Below are 18016 nucleotides of genomic sequence, written 5' to 3' on the forward strand. Positions count from 1 at the left end.
TTTGTGAAATGACACTTCCAATCTTCAAAGTATTTTACATCCCACAGATTGCAGGCAGTTAACAAGTAATGAAGAGTAAGAATTAATTAATCCTAACCATACCCCAAGAGGTAGGTAGACAAACATTAATCTACTGACAGAAATAGAGCAATTGAGGTTATATGACTTGTCCAAGGCCACAGTGGATATCTAGGGCACAGCCAAGATTAGAGTGCAAAAACTTTGCTGCAAAGCTTAGTCTTTGCTTCTTGTGAAAAGTACTTTGAGGAGTATAATCTTCAAAATAGATCATTTGTTTAGGAAAAGCCTTTGTTTGTCTTCTGTACTTTATTAGTACATTGCAACTGCATCCAAATACATGGGATCAAGCAGTAAATATTGACATTTTTGAACAATTTGAATATTTACACATACACTAATACATGTATATATCTACCAAATACTAAATACAGTGTGTGTGAGAACAAGGTAGTTAATGAAAGGGTTTAGTACCAAATACTCAGAGCATCATGCGTCAATGTGTCGTTGCAATGCAGACTGCTGTGTCGGGTGGACATACTTTCCCACGCCAGCTTGCTGTCCTGCAGCCACCCCGTTATGGAACAGAGTCACACTCTGGTTAACCCCCACCAGCTTCACTGACAGATCTTTGAGATCTCACTGGGCAGGACGATAGCCAGCAGCAGAAGCCTTTCCTGCACCTAAGCACTGTGCCTGCTTTCTCTGTACAGTTACACTCTTACTGTCATGAAAAATTGCAAACATCCTTTATTTTATTCTCTATTTCTACAATTTGAACAAATTACATTCAATTAAAAAACACATACCCAGCATACTTTTAAATATACCTGTGTATGCTCAGGCAAACAACCTGTGTGGCCTGCAGATGCAAGCTGAAAAGAAAGCTCAAGCAACTTGAGTGCTATGTGTTTCCTTTCTCCGGTTTAAAGTTCTTCACAGAAAAGAAAATTTTGCCTTTCTTGTGATTAGTGTGAATGTGGGCAGATTCTAGTGATCTTTCCCCCACATTTTTTTAGCATTCATGACATTCCTATTTGGGCCCATAAAGCAGACCGGCTCTATGTGATTTTGTTCTCAGATGGTAACGTGTTCAGCCTGTTGCACTCAGCTTATCTCATACATCTGAGATTTTAATTATTGACACAGGTACCTTCCAGCATGAAGAATACATATGAAAATGAATGGTAGAAATGGACTTGTCTGTGTGTTCCTCTCATTGTGCTATGAGCTCTACGAACAGATACGGCATTTTAATTTAAAAAAAATACATTTGCAACGCTATCTGTAAGTAGGTAAAATATGCTCAGCTTCGGTTCCGTTTTCTGCTTTTTCTGTGTAGCAGAACATTAAGCTGCTGCGTACAGCAGAACGTAGGGGAACCCAGAGCTCGGTCTGTTACCATGTTTTATTTTTTGCAGCGTCTGCTTCCATTTTTCAATGTTCTGACTTGTTTTTTTTTTTTTTTAACGTTCAATGCTCTGACTTATTGCTAGCTGTTTCGAAGAGCGACAGTACATCTGATAGCGTCCAAACCCTAATTCCACAGTGAGATTGCTGCTAAAATAATATAGCCTCTTTGGGCATGAAGTGCACAAAACAAAAGGAAACTTTTCCTCTCAGGGGACTGAAGGCAAGTCCTGCTTGGCCACGAGGCATTATTTTTGCTTGTTGTTTTTAATTTAAACCGGCACGCTATTAACACGGAGGTGCTGTTAGCAGGATATAGATTTATAGGTTATATTTTTAGGTTGGATGTTAGGAAGAACTTCTTTACCGAAAGGGTTGTTAGACATTGGAACAGGCTGCCCAGGGAAGTGGTGGAGTCACCATCCCTGGAAGTCTTTAAAACACGTTTAGATGTGGAGCTTAGGATTTGGTTTAGTGGGGACTGCTAGCGTTAGGTCAGAGGTTGGACTGAATGATCTTGAGGTCTCTTCCAACCTACAAATTCTGTGATTCTGTGATTATCTCAGTGTGTGTGCACCTTCTATGTAAAACCGTGAAGGGTGCAGGGATGAAGGGGAGGGAAGGAAAGCCCCAGCCTGCACAGCAAGCTCAGGGCAGGCCCCTCACGACCCCAGGGCCTGAACCCTGAGGTGCAGCGAGGAGCCGGCCCCGGGTGCCCACCCCAAACCCGCCTCGCCCGGGGCGGCGGGGACGGGCCCGGCCCTGCCTCAGGCTCCGCCGCGGCCTACACCGGGCCGGGTCGGGCCCCGAGCAGAGCGGGCCGGGGCTCGGCCGGGGCCCGGCGTTGGAGGCTGAGCCGCTCGGTGCGAGGGAGGCCGCGCCCCGGAGGCGGCGTTGCGGAGCTCGGGGGCGGCTCCGGAGCCATCGCGCCTGCCCGGCCGGCCGGCGGCGGCGGAGCTCGGCTCCTAGGGGGAGGGGGGTGGGGGGAGCAAGGAGAAGGGGAGCGGAGAAGGGGAGCGGCGGGTCTGCGGGCCCCATGGGCGGGTGTGTGGGCTCCCACCACGACTCCTCGGGCAGCCTCAACGAGAACTCGGACGGCACCGGAGGTGAGAGCCGGGCCCCGGAGGGGACGGGAGGGGAAGGGCTGGCTGCCCACCGAGCCGCGAGGGGACCCGGGGCCTGCGGTGGGGCCGGGGCTGGAGCCTCGGGGTTGGGGGGAGGGCAGCGCTGTGCCCCCCCTCTGCCCGTGCTCGGGGCTCTGTGCCCGGTTCCCCTCCCCACCACACGCCCGGCCGGGCCGCAACTTTCCCGGGGAGGGCACTACGGGGGTGCTCCGAGCCCTTCCCGGGGGTCCCCGCTCGCCGGGAGCCGTCCCGGGATGGAGCCGGGAGCAGGGAGCTGCGTTCCCCCCCCCGGTGCCCCGGGGAACGCGGACGAAGCCTCCCCCCCTGCCCTCCCCCAGCCCCGGTGCTGGGGAAATAACCAGGGGCTGGGGGGATGGCCTGCCCAGGGCTCCCAAACTTTGTTTTCCTTGGGCTCGGCTCCTTGTGGTGTGTGGGAAATAATTCTTCAGATAACTTAGGTCCTGGCACTGCTGTGCGTTGGGCTTTTTTTTTTTTTTTTCCTCATTCTCTCCGAGGAAGATGGATGCTTTTCCTCTAGCCTGGATCTCCCGTGTTAAATAGTCAGTTCCCAGGGACTTCAGCTGCTGGAGCAGCGTGTGCTCGCTCATGTGCAAGCACACACCTCCTTAGCGAGCCCAGCCTGTGTGGAAACCCTTCTGCAGTGTAAGTGGCCTCAGCCTTTATGCTTTTTCTCTACCTAAACGTCTGAGCGATTGCTTTTTCAGTCTTCAGTTTGCAGACCCCTGATGTTCTCCAGCAGAGCTCTGTCTGCTGTGTGGTCGTTTAAAGTCAGCCTACCCACAGGACGCTTGGATAAGGAGTCCTCGCACATGCGGGGTCCACAGATTTCAGGTTGAAAACTGCTGACCTAGATCTACATCTTCCCCTGTGCCTTACGGAGTATTATTTATTGGTCTGTTTTTACCTCAGGCAGCCCAGCCGATGGGTGTTCAGTCACAGCAGTGACTTTATCGCTATTCCATAATGCCCAAAAAACGCAGCTTTTACATCTGAGGCAGCCACCTGCTGATTAATGCCAGATACATAGTTCACAGAAATACCAGGAAGTCCAGATGTGTAGGATTTAATCACATCATTGACATTAAAAGGAATTTTATAGCTTTGCCTAATGTGAGTCTTTCTTACTCTCCCCCCTACTTTTTATTTTTAAAAAAAGCAAGTTACCTAAAAACTACGTAAGTACTAAGCAAACTTACCAACCAGTAAGAGACGCAAGAGCAAGTAAGGGACCAGAGCATACTAGATGTCAAGGAAGAAGAATGGAAGGAGTAGTAACGTACTTATAAAATCTTGACCAAAAAATAGCATTAAAAGCTGTGCTGACAATTTTTCAGGGACCTGCTTCAGTAGCTAGGTGTTGCAAGGTGAGATTATGTCACAGAAATAGCTGTGGTTTAATTTCCTCACTCTTCTCTGTGCTGTCCAATGAATGAGATGGGGAAAACAATCAGAACTTTGCTGATGCTGTAAAATAGTAATGCTGCCGTCTTAAGCGCTCAGTAGCAGTACGTGAGGTAGACAGTTTTTGTCCAAGTTGTCTAAAAATTGTTGTCCCGGGTAGACTTACTCAGAGCATGTTACTGCCTAGTGTTTACAGGCCTGGCACGCTATGGCTTCTGGGTTAAATAACCTATTGTACTTGGTGCATTAGAGCAGCAGCTGGGTTTTCCAAGATGTAAGAGATGCAAAACGCATGTCAGCTGGCTCATGTTGATTCATGCTCTAAGGATAATGCTCCTTAAGGTTGTCTCGCTGAAGTGAGAAGTGATGAAATTTCGGTTGAATTATGTGCTTCTTAGGACTGTCTTAAACAATGAGTTACAGTGTGCAATAGCCTGTTTTGTAATGTTGCATAGCTGTTCTTGCTTCTCTGAAAGGAAACAAAAAAAAAGGGGGGGCGAGGAAGGGTGTTAAGGTGCAGGAACCTCAGCACATCTTCTATAAATCTAACTCCTGAGACACTGAAGTCCAGCCTTCACTAATCCTTAGATTTCCAAATTCTTTGTGTGTGTGCCTGTGCTAAGTACTTGAGCTCTGGAGGGAGCTTATGTCTTGAGACATCAGGAAAGGAAACAGCTGAAGCACAAGTGGACATGATTTTGAGCCCAGTGCTGGACAGAAGGGCAGCCTATTCCTGTTTCCAATACAAGGGTTATTTCCTCCAACTCCTGTTTTGTGACCTAGTGCGGCGTAATCACTTTCAAATTGCTGTCAGTCAGCAGGGCTGCATCATTTTATAAATCTCAGGAAGGTGCTTTAGAACAGAAACATCTCACTTATAGCCAGAACGTTGCCAGTGATAGACTGGCTTTGGGGGAACTTTTTTTTTTTTTTTTTTTTTTTTCCCCTCCAGAACAGAAGAGTTTTTTAAAGAATTCCAAGCAATTGTGACATTGATTAGATAGTAATAGCATGCTTGATGTTGCATAAAATTGGGAGCCAGATCTCAAGTCTAATTCCTACCAGTCTCAACCTATTACAGTGCTGTGAGGAGCTGGTGAAATCTTGCTAGATTGTATCACTGGAATTGAGATGAGAATTTGTCACATCCCCATACTGTCCCTGGTCTTTTTGTCAATCACTGGCACTTCCAGTTACTTCCCTGCTGCTCAGCAAAGCTGACAGTGCCCTGACCGTGTGCTGTTCCTTTGTCTTTTCCTATGGTGTTTTTCAAGGTCAGAGAGATGCTTGCATTTACCCGGAAAACTATTTAATGCACTTGGTGTGTTTCTGAGTGTAAGAATAAGTTAATCAAACACACCAAGCTCTGCTACATGCGTACCCGCTCACTGCACGTCTCTGCTCACATTGACCAAAGCAGGAGGAGTCTGTTACTTAACAAGAATTAAGCAGATGCTGCTTTGCCCATCCTGCTGGAAATGAAATGGTCTTTTCAGATTGATACCAGCTGTTTCATTACCACTGCTCTTTTTCGTGAGTTTTCATTTTAATAGAATATTGCTGTATTTAGAGAGAAAGTTCCTGTCTCAAAGCTTGGTGCATTATAGTCCAGCAGAGCTGTATTGTGGTGTGCGTATGTCCTAGATGATGAGATGAATTTATTGGTGACTCTTTAGAGGAGATAAAAGAACAATAAAAGATGATGGTTATATGCTTTATAGACACAGGTGTTTCTCCCCATCCCTTTAGCTCAGCTGTCTCCCATCAGATATTCCAGGCTTTCAGGAGCCAAGCAACCAATCTCTGCTTGCTGTGCCGTGTTAAAGGTGACTGAATTTCTGCAGGATGGAGAGTAGAGGGAGAAATAGCTGTTCTCTGGCCACTTACAGCTTGTGTGACTTCTTCAGCTGTGCGTTCAGGAAAAGCACTGAAGTATTGGGTTAGGAGTTAACAGCTGGAGAAACATGTATTGTGCTTGTAAGTATGGTTTAACAGCTTATCAGGTTATGTTTGGTTTAGCATAAACCAGGGAATTTGCATTCCCACGTGCAGGGCCTTTTTGGAGGTCTCTTCTTAAATTTCTTTTCATCGTTTTGGAGGGGAGGAGGGGGAAGTTTGTGAAGGGAAAGGAGAAAAATGAACCAGTTCATTTTCTCCCAGTAAACTCTTTCCCCTATTATAAGCTGCATATTACTTTGTCTGACTTCGTAAAGTTCAGCGAGACAGTTATTTGTGTGGAGTAACGAAAGGGCAGGAAATCCAATGTCTCGAAGCGCGGGCATGACAAGTCATTATAGATTAAGTCTTTTGGCTGCAGCTGTCTGATTGCTGCTGTGCTCTTGATGTGATGTTAGCCTGCCTGTTGGAGCTCTTATCGCTATTCTTTGTTATAAAAGACGATGATTCTGTTTGAAATTTGTCTTCTTTACTGCTGCCCCTATCACCCAGCAGTGATAATAGGAACAAGCGGAAATAGGTCTGCCCATCTGAGTGACACACCAGAATATATTAGAAGCGTAAATTCTTCCTGCAGTACTTGATATAGTACTGGCGCTTCATTAAGCTCTGGAAAGCCAAATGCCAAGCTTGACCTCTGCTTTTGGGAACTGGACAACAGTTTCTTAAATATTTTCAGTCGAGTGCTGTGTAATGCTGCGCATCACATGTCTAATTTGAAGCTACAATAACTGCTTTCATGGTGCCTCTACGGCAGGCTGACCAAGGGAATTTGCATATTAAGTAGTCAGATTTGTGGCTCACAATTGGGCTGATACAGTGGGCCCATGCACAGCTTGCGCAGGGTTTTTAAACAAGGCTCTTATGACTGAGCAGTTAAGAGCATTTGGTGCGGACCCCGCGTATCAGCATACAAAGAATCTCCCAGATTGCGTTTTGCAGTGTTTGGGCTGTTGATCGCAAGCTGTGGGTAGCGCGTGCCAGCACGTAGCACCTTCCTGGGAGTTTGCTGCTACCTAAAGGAGGGTGTTCTAGGCTTCAGGTAGTTCCTGCTGCCTTGTAATGCAACCCTGAAATAAGGTGCTGGATATGTTTTTGTAATGCTAAATTCAGAGCTGGCATTAGGTGTTGTTTTACTGTGGCTTTCCTTAAAAAAATAAATAAGTATACTAAGCTTTCCTTATTTTATATATATCTATGGTTTTCACAACTTGCTGTAAATCTCTCGTGATTTCCACAGCAGTACCTGTGTGTTTTATCAAGGCTGTGTAATAAAAGTAGCTGTTAATGAATGATTTGGTTTCCTAAGGGCTGGGCACCCACAGCCTGCTTGGGATGGGTAGGATCGGTAGATCTAGCGCAGAGAGCACCCGAATATCACTCTGCTGGTATGGCACTTCTCATTTGTAGCCCAAGAGACCTCGTTTGTTTTTCAGGTGATAACAAGTAACTGGTGGCAAATGAAATAAGGTGTTATTTGTGCTGTTAATAAGGGCTGACTAATGCAGCTGTTCTGTTTCCTTTTTGGCATTGTTCCTCCATGTAATTGTTTGTTTGGTTTCTAGATGAAGTGATTTGTTTTAATTTCTCTGTTTGGGATTTCAGTGTTGAAAGCAATGAAATCCTCCCCTCCCTGAATATTAAATATAATGAATTGAACATTCTTTGTGCATTGGAGATTTTTGATAAATGGAAAATATTGTTTGTTTTCTGTTTGAATAAACTCAAAGTCAGCAATCCGCTCTTATTACAGTGGGTAATATGATAGCTATTATTTTTCATATGAATGTTGAATAATACAATTTATGAGTCACAAGTTATAATGCAACTGAAGCCAGAAATAAAGATCTGCCTTATAGCAGATCTTTTGTGAGAGTCCTGACAATTGCTGCAAGTCTTGCAGGTACAAGGAGGGATCAAGGTAGCCACAGCTGGTCTAGTTACCCAGCTCTTAAAAATAAATATATAACTAAATCTGAAGAACTTCTGACCACATGACCTTGTTCTAGCAATGAATACAACTATTCCTTTGTTTTTAAGCATCACAATCCATTTTTTGCTTAAAGGGCTTTATGTAAAAAGCACTTTCACCCCGTCTTGTAGGCTAGCACTGTATTTGTCAGTTACATTTTTAGGCAGTTGTTACTCATTTGCTGTGTCTCTGTCACTTCCTTAAAATTCAGACTGCTCTGATGCAAATTCTTATACTTCATTTACTTTTTCCTCTTAAATGGTGTATGTGTGCTTGTATTTATATATATGTATATACATATGTTCGTTCATATATATATATACTCACACAAACACGTAATTCTGCAAATTGCTTGTGCCGGCCACAGGAAACCATGGTTTGAGGGCCAGTAGGTGCTTTGTGATCCTCCCTGTTCTTTCTCATCAGATTCAGATGACTTTTTGAGCTTGGCTGGTGTGGTGCAGACATCCTGTCCTGCAGAGACCAGGTGCTAGTACCTGCTGCCATGCTCTTGTGGCTTTCCAAAAAAGTACTCTGAAATAAAATGCAGCAGAGTCTTGGTTTCCATTCCTGGTGGGATAGTCCATGACAAGAGGTCCAGCCGAGCGTGCAGAACCAAGCTTCCCTTTCCCAGAGCTGGTGGCATCCCTGTTCCAGGGATTCCTGCCTCCCAGCAGCCAGGGTGAAGCAGGGAGAAAGAAGACTGTGCGTGGCATCTGTTGGATGCATGTTGCTGAAGCGTCAGCTTAAAGGCAGGAGCCATTGATTCGCTTTCATCTTTCCTACATGCAGGTGCTTAGGGTGTAGCTTGTGGAGGTTTGGTTTATAATTCTTCCAGCTGGAAGCTCTGTAGGTCTCCTCTTTCTTTTGTAAAAGTCAGATTATGAAATAAAGCCTCTCTGAATGTTGCTATATCTAGTTTTAAAAGCAAGTCCATTTGGACGGCTGTATTCATTTTAATCATAGTAAAAACACAGTCAGCAGGCTGATGAGGCAGTACTCAGGGATGCCTTGCCCATTTGGGATGCTGAACGTAAGCGTGCTGAAAGGTGGCTGACCTTGGGTGGATGCCAGGGCGAGGAGAGCGTTACGTGCATATACTTGGGGCTTTCAGTCATCTGTTTGCTCTGCGAACTGCAAACCTCCGGGCTCTGTTTACTCACAGAGATGCTAAGCCCTTGGAGTTTGCATTGCGACTTTGTAGCCGGGGACTTGGCATGGCACAGGTGGATCTGCGTGTTGGGAGCAAGGACACGGCACATCGGATCCGTTCCCTGGGGGATCAGCTGTGCCATGGCTGTAGGAGACTGGGGTGGGAGAAGGACAGGACTCAGTTACCCAAAATCAGCGAGGTGACCTGCTCTGTGAAGCAGATGGAGTAGAAGGAAGAATTAAAAATAATTTTCAGCTGAAATTGGCTGAAATCTAAGATTTGGAGGCACAGGAATGTTCCACTGCTTGAGAAGCAGAAGAAATAGAGGATTGCTTGTTTATTTTTAAGAAAAAGCTTTTCCCTCACGTTGTAATTGCATTTCCAGTGTGAAAAGTGCAGAATGGAGTTCAGCGCCTCGTGCTGATTTATCCCGGATCAGCAGCAGCTGTCGGAGCAGCACATCCAAAAGCCGCCTGGGTGCTCGCGTTACGCTGCGCGTCCAGTCCACGGCGCGCACCTACAGCTCAGCGTAACGTGAGAGTTCACTGTCCTGACCTGCGTGCAGTAAAATATGCACCACGTCCACTGTGGTTTAAGGTTCAGCTGGAACCTGAGTTTTACACCTTCTGCCCCTTGCTGACCTTGGGCTGATCTCCCAGCTGTTACCAGGTAGTCGCTCTCGCTCCTGGCAGGCTTGGAGCAGGTTTGTTTAAATGAGCGATGGCCGAAAGCTGGGGCGGTGCAAACTGTGTAAATGGTTTTTCCCCTGTTTCCTGCCTCTGAAATAAATGGGACTGCGTTTTAAATGCTGAATGGGGCTGGAGTCTCTTAGGCTACCTTAAATATTTAAAATGACATAAGCAGCCTGTCATGTGGAGACTTCACAGTAGTGAGAGATGCAGAGCAACTGCAGATTCTGCAGGTGATAAGTGCAGAAGCCACTAATAACACGCAGTTAATGAATTTGCAGTTGTTGTACATCCATTTGACCTGCTAGGAGCTAATGTAAAGCAATTGAGAATTGCACTTCATAAAGTACAAATACAGAGGGGGGGCTCCTTGCTGCTGTGCTTGTGCATTAGACCACTTTTACAGCTCCTCTGTTCTTCTTTTTCCCAGTGTCCTTTTCTATTCCCTTCTCCCCACCTCCTCAGTGAAGATGATTTAAAAGGAAAAATTCAAAGCACTGCTTGAAAGCCGTTTGTGGGAGGAGATAGGCACGGTTTTGAAGAAATGATTCTTCCCTTCTGTCGAAACTCAGATGTGATGAAGGATTTTTTTTTTTTTTATGTGCGTGTGTATATAAAGGCATCCTTGTGCTTAAGATGAGGTAGAGGAGAGGAGGGTTGGGGAGTTTCTGCATGATCTATCATGTGGTTTTCCTACAATCCCAAACATGAAAGAGGAGGCCCTGCACAAATGCTAGTGAGGACTACTTCAGTAGTTTTCAGTGAGAACAGGTTCTGCCTGGGGAAAAACATTTCCATGAAATAGCCTGTAATCTATAATGTTTGAGATTGCATGTTAATATTTCATGTTTCACAGGGAATGTTTGCCCTTACTATGATTAATCTCCTGTTATTGACACTTTTCTATAAATACCTAAAATACCATTCATTGCAAGCATCTTATAATTCATAACTTTTAATGAACAAGAATTTCTAATAATTGTACCAACTGTAAATAATTCTTGGAGTGCTGCCTTCCTACATTGTCTGCTGTCATTTTTCACCTTTTTCTCATTAGAGATGCATGTTCTTTGAGAATAGTCCCAGGGCCTGAAATTACATCAGGAGCAGAGCACAATAGTTTGGGGTTGGAAGCTTGTTACCTTTGTATTTTTAAAATTCAATTCTGGAACTCAATTTTTGCTCTCATGCTGTGATCAAGGGCGCTCCGGATCCGTGAGAAGGATCTCTCCTGGCATTTACTTTGTCGTTTTATTTTTCTGCTGCAGAGCTATCATCTCCTGTGATTTCTTGTCTGTAGGGATAAATACAGTCTTTTCTAAAAGACTACCTGCAAAACATCGGATAGTACCTGCAGCTGGTGAATGCCATTTTCTCCTGCCAATTTTTATTTGGCAACGTGCTGCTGTTTGAGCGACTGAGCCTACTGTACAACACTGGCAATTGCAGGATAATGTCTGGCTGGTGAAAAGGTAAATAGTTGAAGTAAAAATCGCTAATTCACATGGTTTGTGTGTACCCCAACAAATATTTCTTGGCAGAGGTATAGAGAAACGCTGCATATGTCATATGTATTGAACTTAATGCTTTCAGTGCATATTCAGACATGTTTGCTTAATCTGGGGTATAAGCAAAAGCTGCGTGCGTCAAATTAATGTGTTTAGTGCCGTGTGCTGGGCTCTGGTTGGGCTCTTACCCAACAAACATTTTGGAGCCCCTCTTGTGAGTGGCACTGCACTCTCCCTGTCTCTTCCCAGGGAGCTGAGCTGTGCAGGGTCCTGGGGAGGGATGCTTGCATCCCTGTTCAGCTCTCTGGTGGCAGCTGATCCATGGCACAAGGGCTGAAGCAAGGCTGAGGAGGCGAGAGAAAAGAAATGTTAATGGGAAGCAAGGTTTAGTGTCTGAGGAAAATAGTTTGGAGACAACAAATGTTATCTGAAGGCTGGACGAACAATTTCGCTCAGGCTTGCTGGATGCATTCTTCAGGAAGCTATATTTGGTGGCAGCGGTAGTTAAGCATACGTTCAGCTGAAGCTTTGCGCTCCAGTCCTTCACACCTCTAACTAGCATCATCCTTCGCTGCTGCCGGATTTGGTGTGGTTGCCTCTTGGGGACGTGATCAGAATGTCCCGAGAGCGAGCAGATCTCCTCCTTTGCATCGTGTGTCTGTAGCACACACAAAATACATGCAGGGAGCGTACCCACTGAGTGGCTGGTGGTATCGCGGGTCCCAGCCGAGGGTTAGCACTTCAAGGGGTGAAGAAGGGGAAAGCTGTCAAATATCTATTTAAACTTTTTTTTAAACAAAATTGGAACCGACTTGAGATGCATGTTGATGACTTGGCTCGGTAAAATGCATGACTGATTTTTTTAAAAAAGATTTTTTTTGCTGTGTGCCTAGAGAACTGCATTAAAAGAATATGGTTTGCTATAAATACAAGCAATTGTTGAATAGCAGTATGTTGTGTGAAGTGCTCATCAATATCTGATATTATTCTAAGACAAGTTTAAATGCTCATTTCAGATAAGTTTTCTTACTCATTTGTATGTCAGCTCTTCACATCTGTATATTTCCATTGTATCTTTCTCCAAATCGAAAACTAGTTCTGGTGCCAAAACAGCTTGAATTCCAATGGAAAACCGCATGTGTATTGAAATCACATTGCTTGATTGAAGTCACATGCTTTAAATCAGTCACGTATTGTATAGCCTCACGCTGATGGCACTTAATGCAACGTTCCATCACTGTCTTAACGCGGCTGAAACAAACGCGGTCATTGTACATATCCAAGGCGCTTCAGCTGCTGCACTGATATTACAGCACAAAAATAGCTCCAAAAATACTACAGGCTCAGTTTTTGGCTTTAGCTGAAACGCCTTCGGAATGGAACAAGAGGGAATACAGAGTTTTAGTCTCTCCTCTGGGAGAAGAAAGGAGCAGCAGCACTGTCAGAACAAGAGCGCGTGGCTGTTGCGGATCGGCGCTGCGAGGCGGTACCAGCGTGAGGGTCCTGTAAGTAACCCTCCAGTCCTCAAACTCTAACACACAGTAGAGACTCAAAGTGTGTTTTTTTTTTTTCCTCAATATGAGGAAAAACAATCCAGTAAACAGTTGATTTTCCTATAAACCTCTAAAACCATTTCAACTATACTGGGGCTGTTTTCATGTGTTTAAATGGTACGAACCCTGTGGAAACATCTGGTGCTCCTAAACAGCGACAGAGCTGCCTAGGCCATTACCACCCTGAAGAGATCGTTATGGAAATGATGCTGTTTGTCCAAACGCAGAATTCCAAAAGCTTTCATACATTTAGTTTCTTATGGACAGAAGCCTTGCCGAAAGGAAAACTCCAGCGTTTCGTGACTTGCTGCGACCTTGCGGTGCTCTATTGGCTTCTGTCCTACTGCTCTTGTTTAAAATGGGTTTCTTTGGGGAAACTGTGCTTACAGATGGAATTACACTATTTTAGTAGCCATAGACCAAGTCTTTGTTGGGCAAGCCAATGGGTATGGAATAAATGGAACAAAAGGAACAGTACAGGTCCCAAAGATTTTAGTCTGACTGCAACATTGCAGGTTTCTTGGAAGCAACTTCTGCATTTTCTGAGCTGTCCATGCATTAGTTTTTTTGGTCAAATAGGCCCAATCAAAAGTGAACATTTTAATTCCTGATCTTTTCATCGTGCTATGGTGTTCTTACCTGGCTTATTTACCATTAGTTATGTTAATTTGTAAAGCTCGAAAGGAACACCACCCTTGTGCCCACCCCATTGCTGGGAGCTAGCTAATGTGTAGGAGTGGTGATGGCATGGGCACGGTGGGTGGCCTCTCTCACTCTCCCCGTTTCCTTCATCAGCCCCAGGATGTGATCACTCGTGATCAGTTCTCAAGGAACAACTTTTTGTCCATAATTTATATGTAAACATAGTTAAAACAGCACTTACCACAACTTCCTCAACTTACTGGATCTGAAAACAAACAAGTTTAATTGTTCACTTCTGCAATGTCACTCTTACGGCTTCATCCATCCCAAGGAAGTGAGGTGTTTCACTGTATTTTAGGAAGGCAACTTTTTCACTCCAGTTACATTCTCTTTCTGTTGATTATATTCAGGGGGAGGAACGGCATGCTGCACAACTGGGGAAGAACCAACATTAGCATTTTATCTTTTTGTGGTGGAAACTTATTACCAAGAGTTAATAATTTGCATTAAGCTCCACATTAGTTAGGAAAATGTTATAGATACTGGAGGGTGGGGGAGGAAGTGTTTCGGTTCCTGCAAGTGTCCCACCTTGTTAATGTCTCTTGGCAAACTACACGGAGAGACACTGTGAAAGCTGCTATTTGATAACCAAACCTGTTAACGAGAGTTTTTTGTTGGCTTTTTTTTTTTTTTTAGCAATGACGTTTCATATTTATACGAGGTTGCACAAAGTCCAAGATAGCAGTGCTGGCAGAGGCATCTGTATTTTCTAGTTCAGTGCAGTGTCAAGCAGAATATTCCCAGTACCAGCCGACCTAATCTTCTCTTAGACTATTTCCAGGTTTGCCTACTCAAGTATGCTGTCACTATCTGATTGCTCTCCCTGCCAAATTTCCAAGCTGAATTCATCTTCCATTGATAAAGTCTGCTTCTAACTGCTCAGTGCAGTCACCCTTCCCTCCTTCACGTCTTCTTTCATTATCATAAATTAATGAGGATTTTTTTCCAACTGGAGGAACTCTTGCCTTGCAAGTCAGATTTGGGTATCTGCACCGCTTTTCTTGTTCTTATTTGGACACGTTCCAGTGCAGATTCACTTGTTCATATTTAAAGCTAAGAAATGAAACAGTTTCTCAGAAAGCAAGTATTTTCTAACAAGATATTTTAGTGCAGATTATTATGTATGAAAGTCAGCGTGGATGCTAAAAAATGAGCCCATATGAATGGGCTGTGCTCAGCTAGGATAGCTCTGGTGAATGCTATCCTAGACAGGAACATTTCCTGGTGCATTTTTCTCATGCTCATCTTTAGCTTTTGCACAGGTCAAAACCTTCAGATTATGCACATTTTTTTTTTTTTTTTTTCTTCCCTTTGTGGCTGATACTACATTATTATCTGCTCTTTGGAAATGCACTTGGCATTGATTAACTGAGTGCCAGGTACTTCATTGACCCGTCTTTAAATGCTCTGGGATTAGTTTTTCCAAGCAGTGTGACCGCTGAAAACACGCCTGCTGTAGTTGTTTCCTTGGGTGGCAGCTTGGATTGAAAGCTTGGGACAGTTTGGATCTGATCCTGCTGTTCCAGTTACTGGTAATGTAAATGCCAAAAATTGCTTTGTTGCTGTTTTTCAGCTTTTGTTTATATACACGTTTAGATTATGGTAAATCCATCTGGCTTCTAATAATATTGTTGAATCTTAGATGGGCTTTCATCTTGAGGAGAAAAAAGAAAAATATTTTTTGGTAATTTTTATGTTTGTTTAAAAAATCTGGATTTCTCTTGCATTTTTAGATAATGATTTAGGGAAGCAGGGAAGGGAGCAGAGCGGTCCACCCTTCTGTGCTGATTCTGAACCCCAAAGCCGTGTATCTTCCTGCTGGATATGAAGGGATTCTGTCTTCACTTTCTTCTGAACAGGGATTTTTTTTTTTTTCTTTTCAGTTTAGGTCTGAAATCCATTTCTTGCAGTAGGAGATGAAAGCATAAGTTTTGGCAGTATGACAGATTTTCTTCTACAGTTCTCTTTAAGTGGGGGCCATTCTCTGTACCTGTCCCCATCTGCACCTAATTCTTTTCTTTAAAAAAAAAAAAAACAAAAAACAAAAAACAAAAAAAAAAACTGTAAAGAACCTCACTAAAAACCCAACTCCTGCCAATGCTGTTTTGACTCTACAAAATGTATCTTAGGGTACTTCAGTGAATGTTTTTGGGCCGTGAATATTTTGTATTGATTCTAAGGACTACAGGAAGATTTAAGAGATCCTTGCCTTGAAAATTAGATTAAAAATAGTTACACCTGACTCAGTATAAATTTGATGTTTTTCATTATTTTTACAACTATCTAACGTGTAGGGGGTTAGAAGGGAAGAGGAGGTGTGTGACATCAAGGCATGTTCAGTATAGGTGCTTAGAAAATCTAATCTTGGCAAATATTCACTATCTAGGAATAGATGTTTCGAAAAAGATTTCTAGCTAATAGTGTGCCATTTTCCTTTTTTTTTCTTTTACCGAGTTCATACCGAATGAATCAGAAGGCGCAAGCTATTCTGTGATAGCTGAGAGGAAAATGCTGAGATCTGGGGAGGGGAATTACAGCTCGGTCATAAAAATAGAAGTTGGTTTGGAATAGGGGAAATCAATCTTTCAGGTGTAGCATGAAAAGAACACGAAATGCGGATTATTCTTCCTCGGTGACTTTTTCCACCCGTCCCTAAATATTTTGCATTCGCTCATCTTGGACATACCCCAGCAAAGATTGCTCTTCTCACAGCAAAGGAATCTCTTGTTTCTTGCTGCGTTTTTGGTTATTTTTAATAGCCTCTGTTGCTAGTAGTGCCTAAATATTGCTGGCATAGGGAGGGTACTGAACGCTGGCCGTAGTTCTGTGAACCAAAAATAGAGCTTAAAAAGTAGCGAGAGAGAAATTGCTGTTGGGAAAATCTCTGCCTGCAGGTTGCCTGTGATAACAGGGCTGGATTGATGGGTTCCAATCCTGGCTGTACGTTTTTGATTCTTAGTTTGATACAGGCTTCTGAAAGCAAGAAAGCTTAAATACTTCCTTTGTGTATCCGCGGTATTCACTGGGGGGACCTGAATGGCTTTTTTTCGTGTTCACAATGTGATTGCTACTGTAAGGGAGGCAGCCCTGGAGCCCCGGCTCTGACGGGTCCTGTCCAAAAAGCACTCCTGGAGCCAAGGCGCCCTTGCTCAGAGCTGCAGAAGCAGCACTTGGTGTGCATAGTTTGCTCATTAGAGCACAGCAATTAGTACGGCAGGCTGGGCGGATCACAAATGCACTTGCAGCCGGTTGTTTTGGGGAATTCTTCCTTTTTCTGCTGGAACCAGCAACCAGCGTTTTGTTCAGTGCTTTCAGCAGTCACTACACCTAAATAAAATCGTTGTGTATCTGCAACAAATGTAAGAAACCCATGAGAGCTCTGGGCTATTGTTTTTAAGTGGCTGAAATAAAAATCTTGCTAATGCTCTCGTCCTCATTACGTGCCGAAATTTCTCATTCTTACACTCGAAGCTAAGTATTTTCTCATCAGGTAAGGGGGAGAAGGGATGAGGAAAAAGGTCTGTCTAACAATGATGAGCTCTGCCTTAATTTTAGGATCAGACTTTTCCTACAGGAGCTTGACTCTGAAGTTCAGAATCAACGTGCACGTGGTTTAACCTGCTGTTATGACACTCGTTACTTAAATTATAGGACAAGGAAAGGAAGGTGCATGCTTCCTGACAAACAATACCATTTCTGCTTATGAATAGATGGTAAAATGAGAAAAGTAAGCTCCCTTGAGTGTTATGGTGAACAGATTTTAAAAAAAGAGATGAGGGTAGCCCATGTGCAAGCCCGTGTTCAGCTGTGCCTGGGAACACAGCGGCTGGTACCTTTGCCAACACAATCATTGCACTGCGAGTTTTTAGCTTGCTCTGAGTTGTTGAGAATTAAATGCATTTTAAATCAAATCACATTACGCAGTCATCCCTTCCTTTAAAAGGAAGAGAAGTTACTTAAGTGAAGTGCTGTTGCGTCTGTCGGAAAGGGTGCCCTTCGTTACAGAGCGAGCATCGCTCAGGCCATTAATAGAGCTAAAGACCTGTGCGCTCGGGGACTTTTGGAGGAGATCAAATTAATTTGCTAAAGGTGGAAGGGCTCTGGCTACTCTAATCTATCTTAATTCGAGCAATTTAAACGGAGAGGGCAGTTTCCTTGGCCTGCTCCTCGGTCCCTCTGTCTCAGGGAGAGCAGCAGGCTCCCGCAGGAGGCTCGCAGCAGGAGCTGAGCTGTGCGCTGGGGTTTGCTGACTGTGCGAAGGCAGAAGGTTATGCTCCTAATTTCAACACCCGCAGTTAAATGCTTAAGGTTGGATTGCATCAATAATCCCCCACCATAGGCTATAATATGCCTGCCTTTTTTTTCTAAGTAGATCCAGAGGGAGCTAACGTAGCCTTGAATGGATGTAATTTTAAGGCTACTTTGTGCAAGTGCTCTGGTTTAAGAGTAAGGCTTTTTTGCCTGAATATGTGAGAGAGACAAGCCTTTGTTGCAACCTGTAAATGTTTG

At 44.1% G+C, this 18016-nt stretch overlaps 1 protein-coding gene across 1 annotated transcript in view; it reads left to right on the top strand.

The window, feature by feature from the left end:
• Positions 1-2422: 2422 nt before the first annotated feature.
• Positions 2423-18016, top strand: part of UBTD2 (ubiquitin domain containing 2) — a 53827-nt gene continuing 38233 nt past the window's right edge. Inside the window, exon 1 of the mRNA XM_084295160.1 lies at positions 2423-2534. Within this exon, the coding sequence (XP_084151286.1) occupies positions 2465-2534 (70 nt within the window). The 5' untranslated portion in view covers positions 2423-2464. The remainder of the gene's footprint in view (positions 2535-18016) is intronic.

This window comes from Netta rufina (assembly GCF_964035555.1).
Source record: "Netta rufina genome assembly, chromosome: 14".
NCBI lineage: Eukaryota > Metazoa > Chordata > Aves > Anseriformes > Anatidae > Netta > Netta rufina.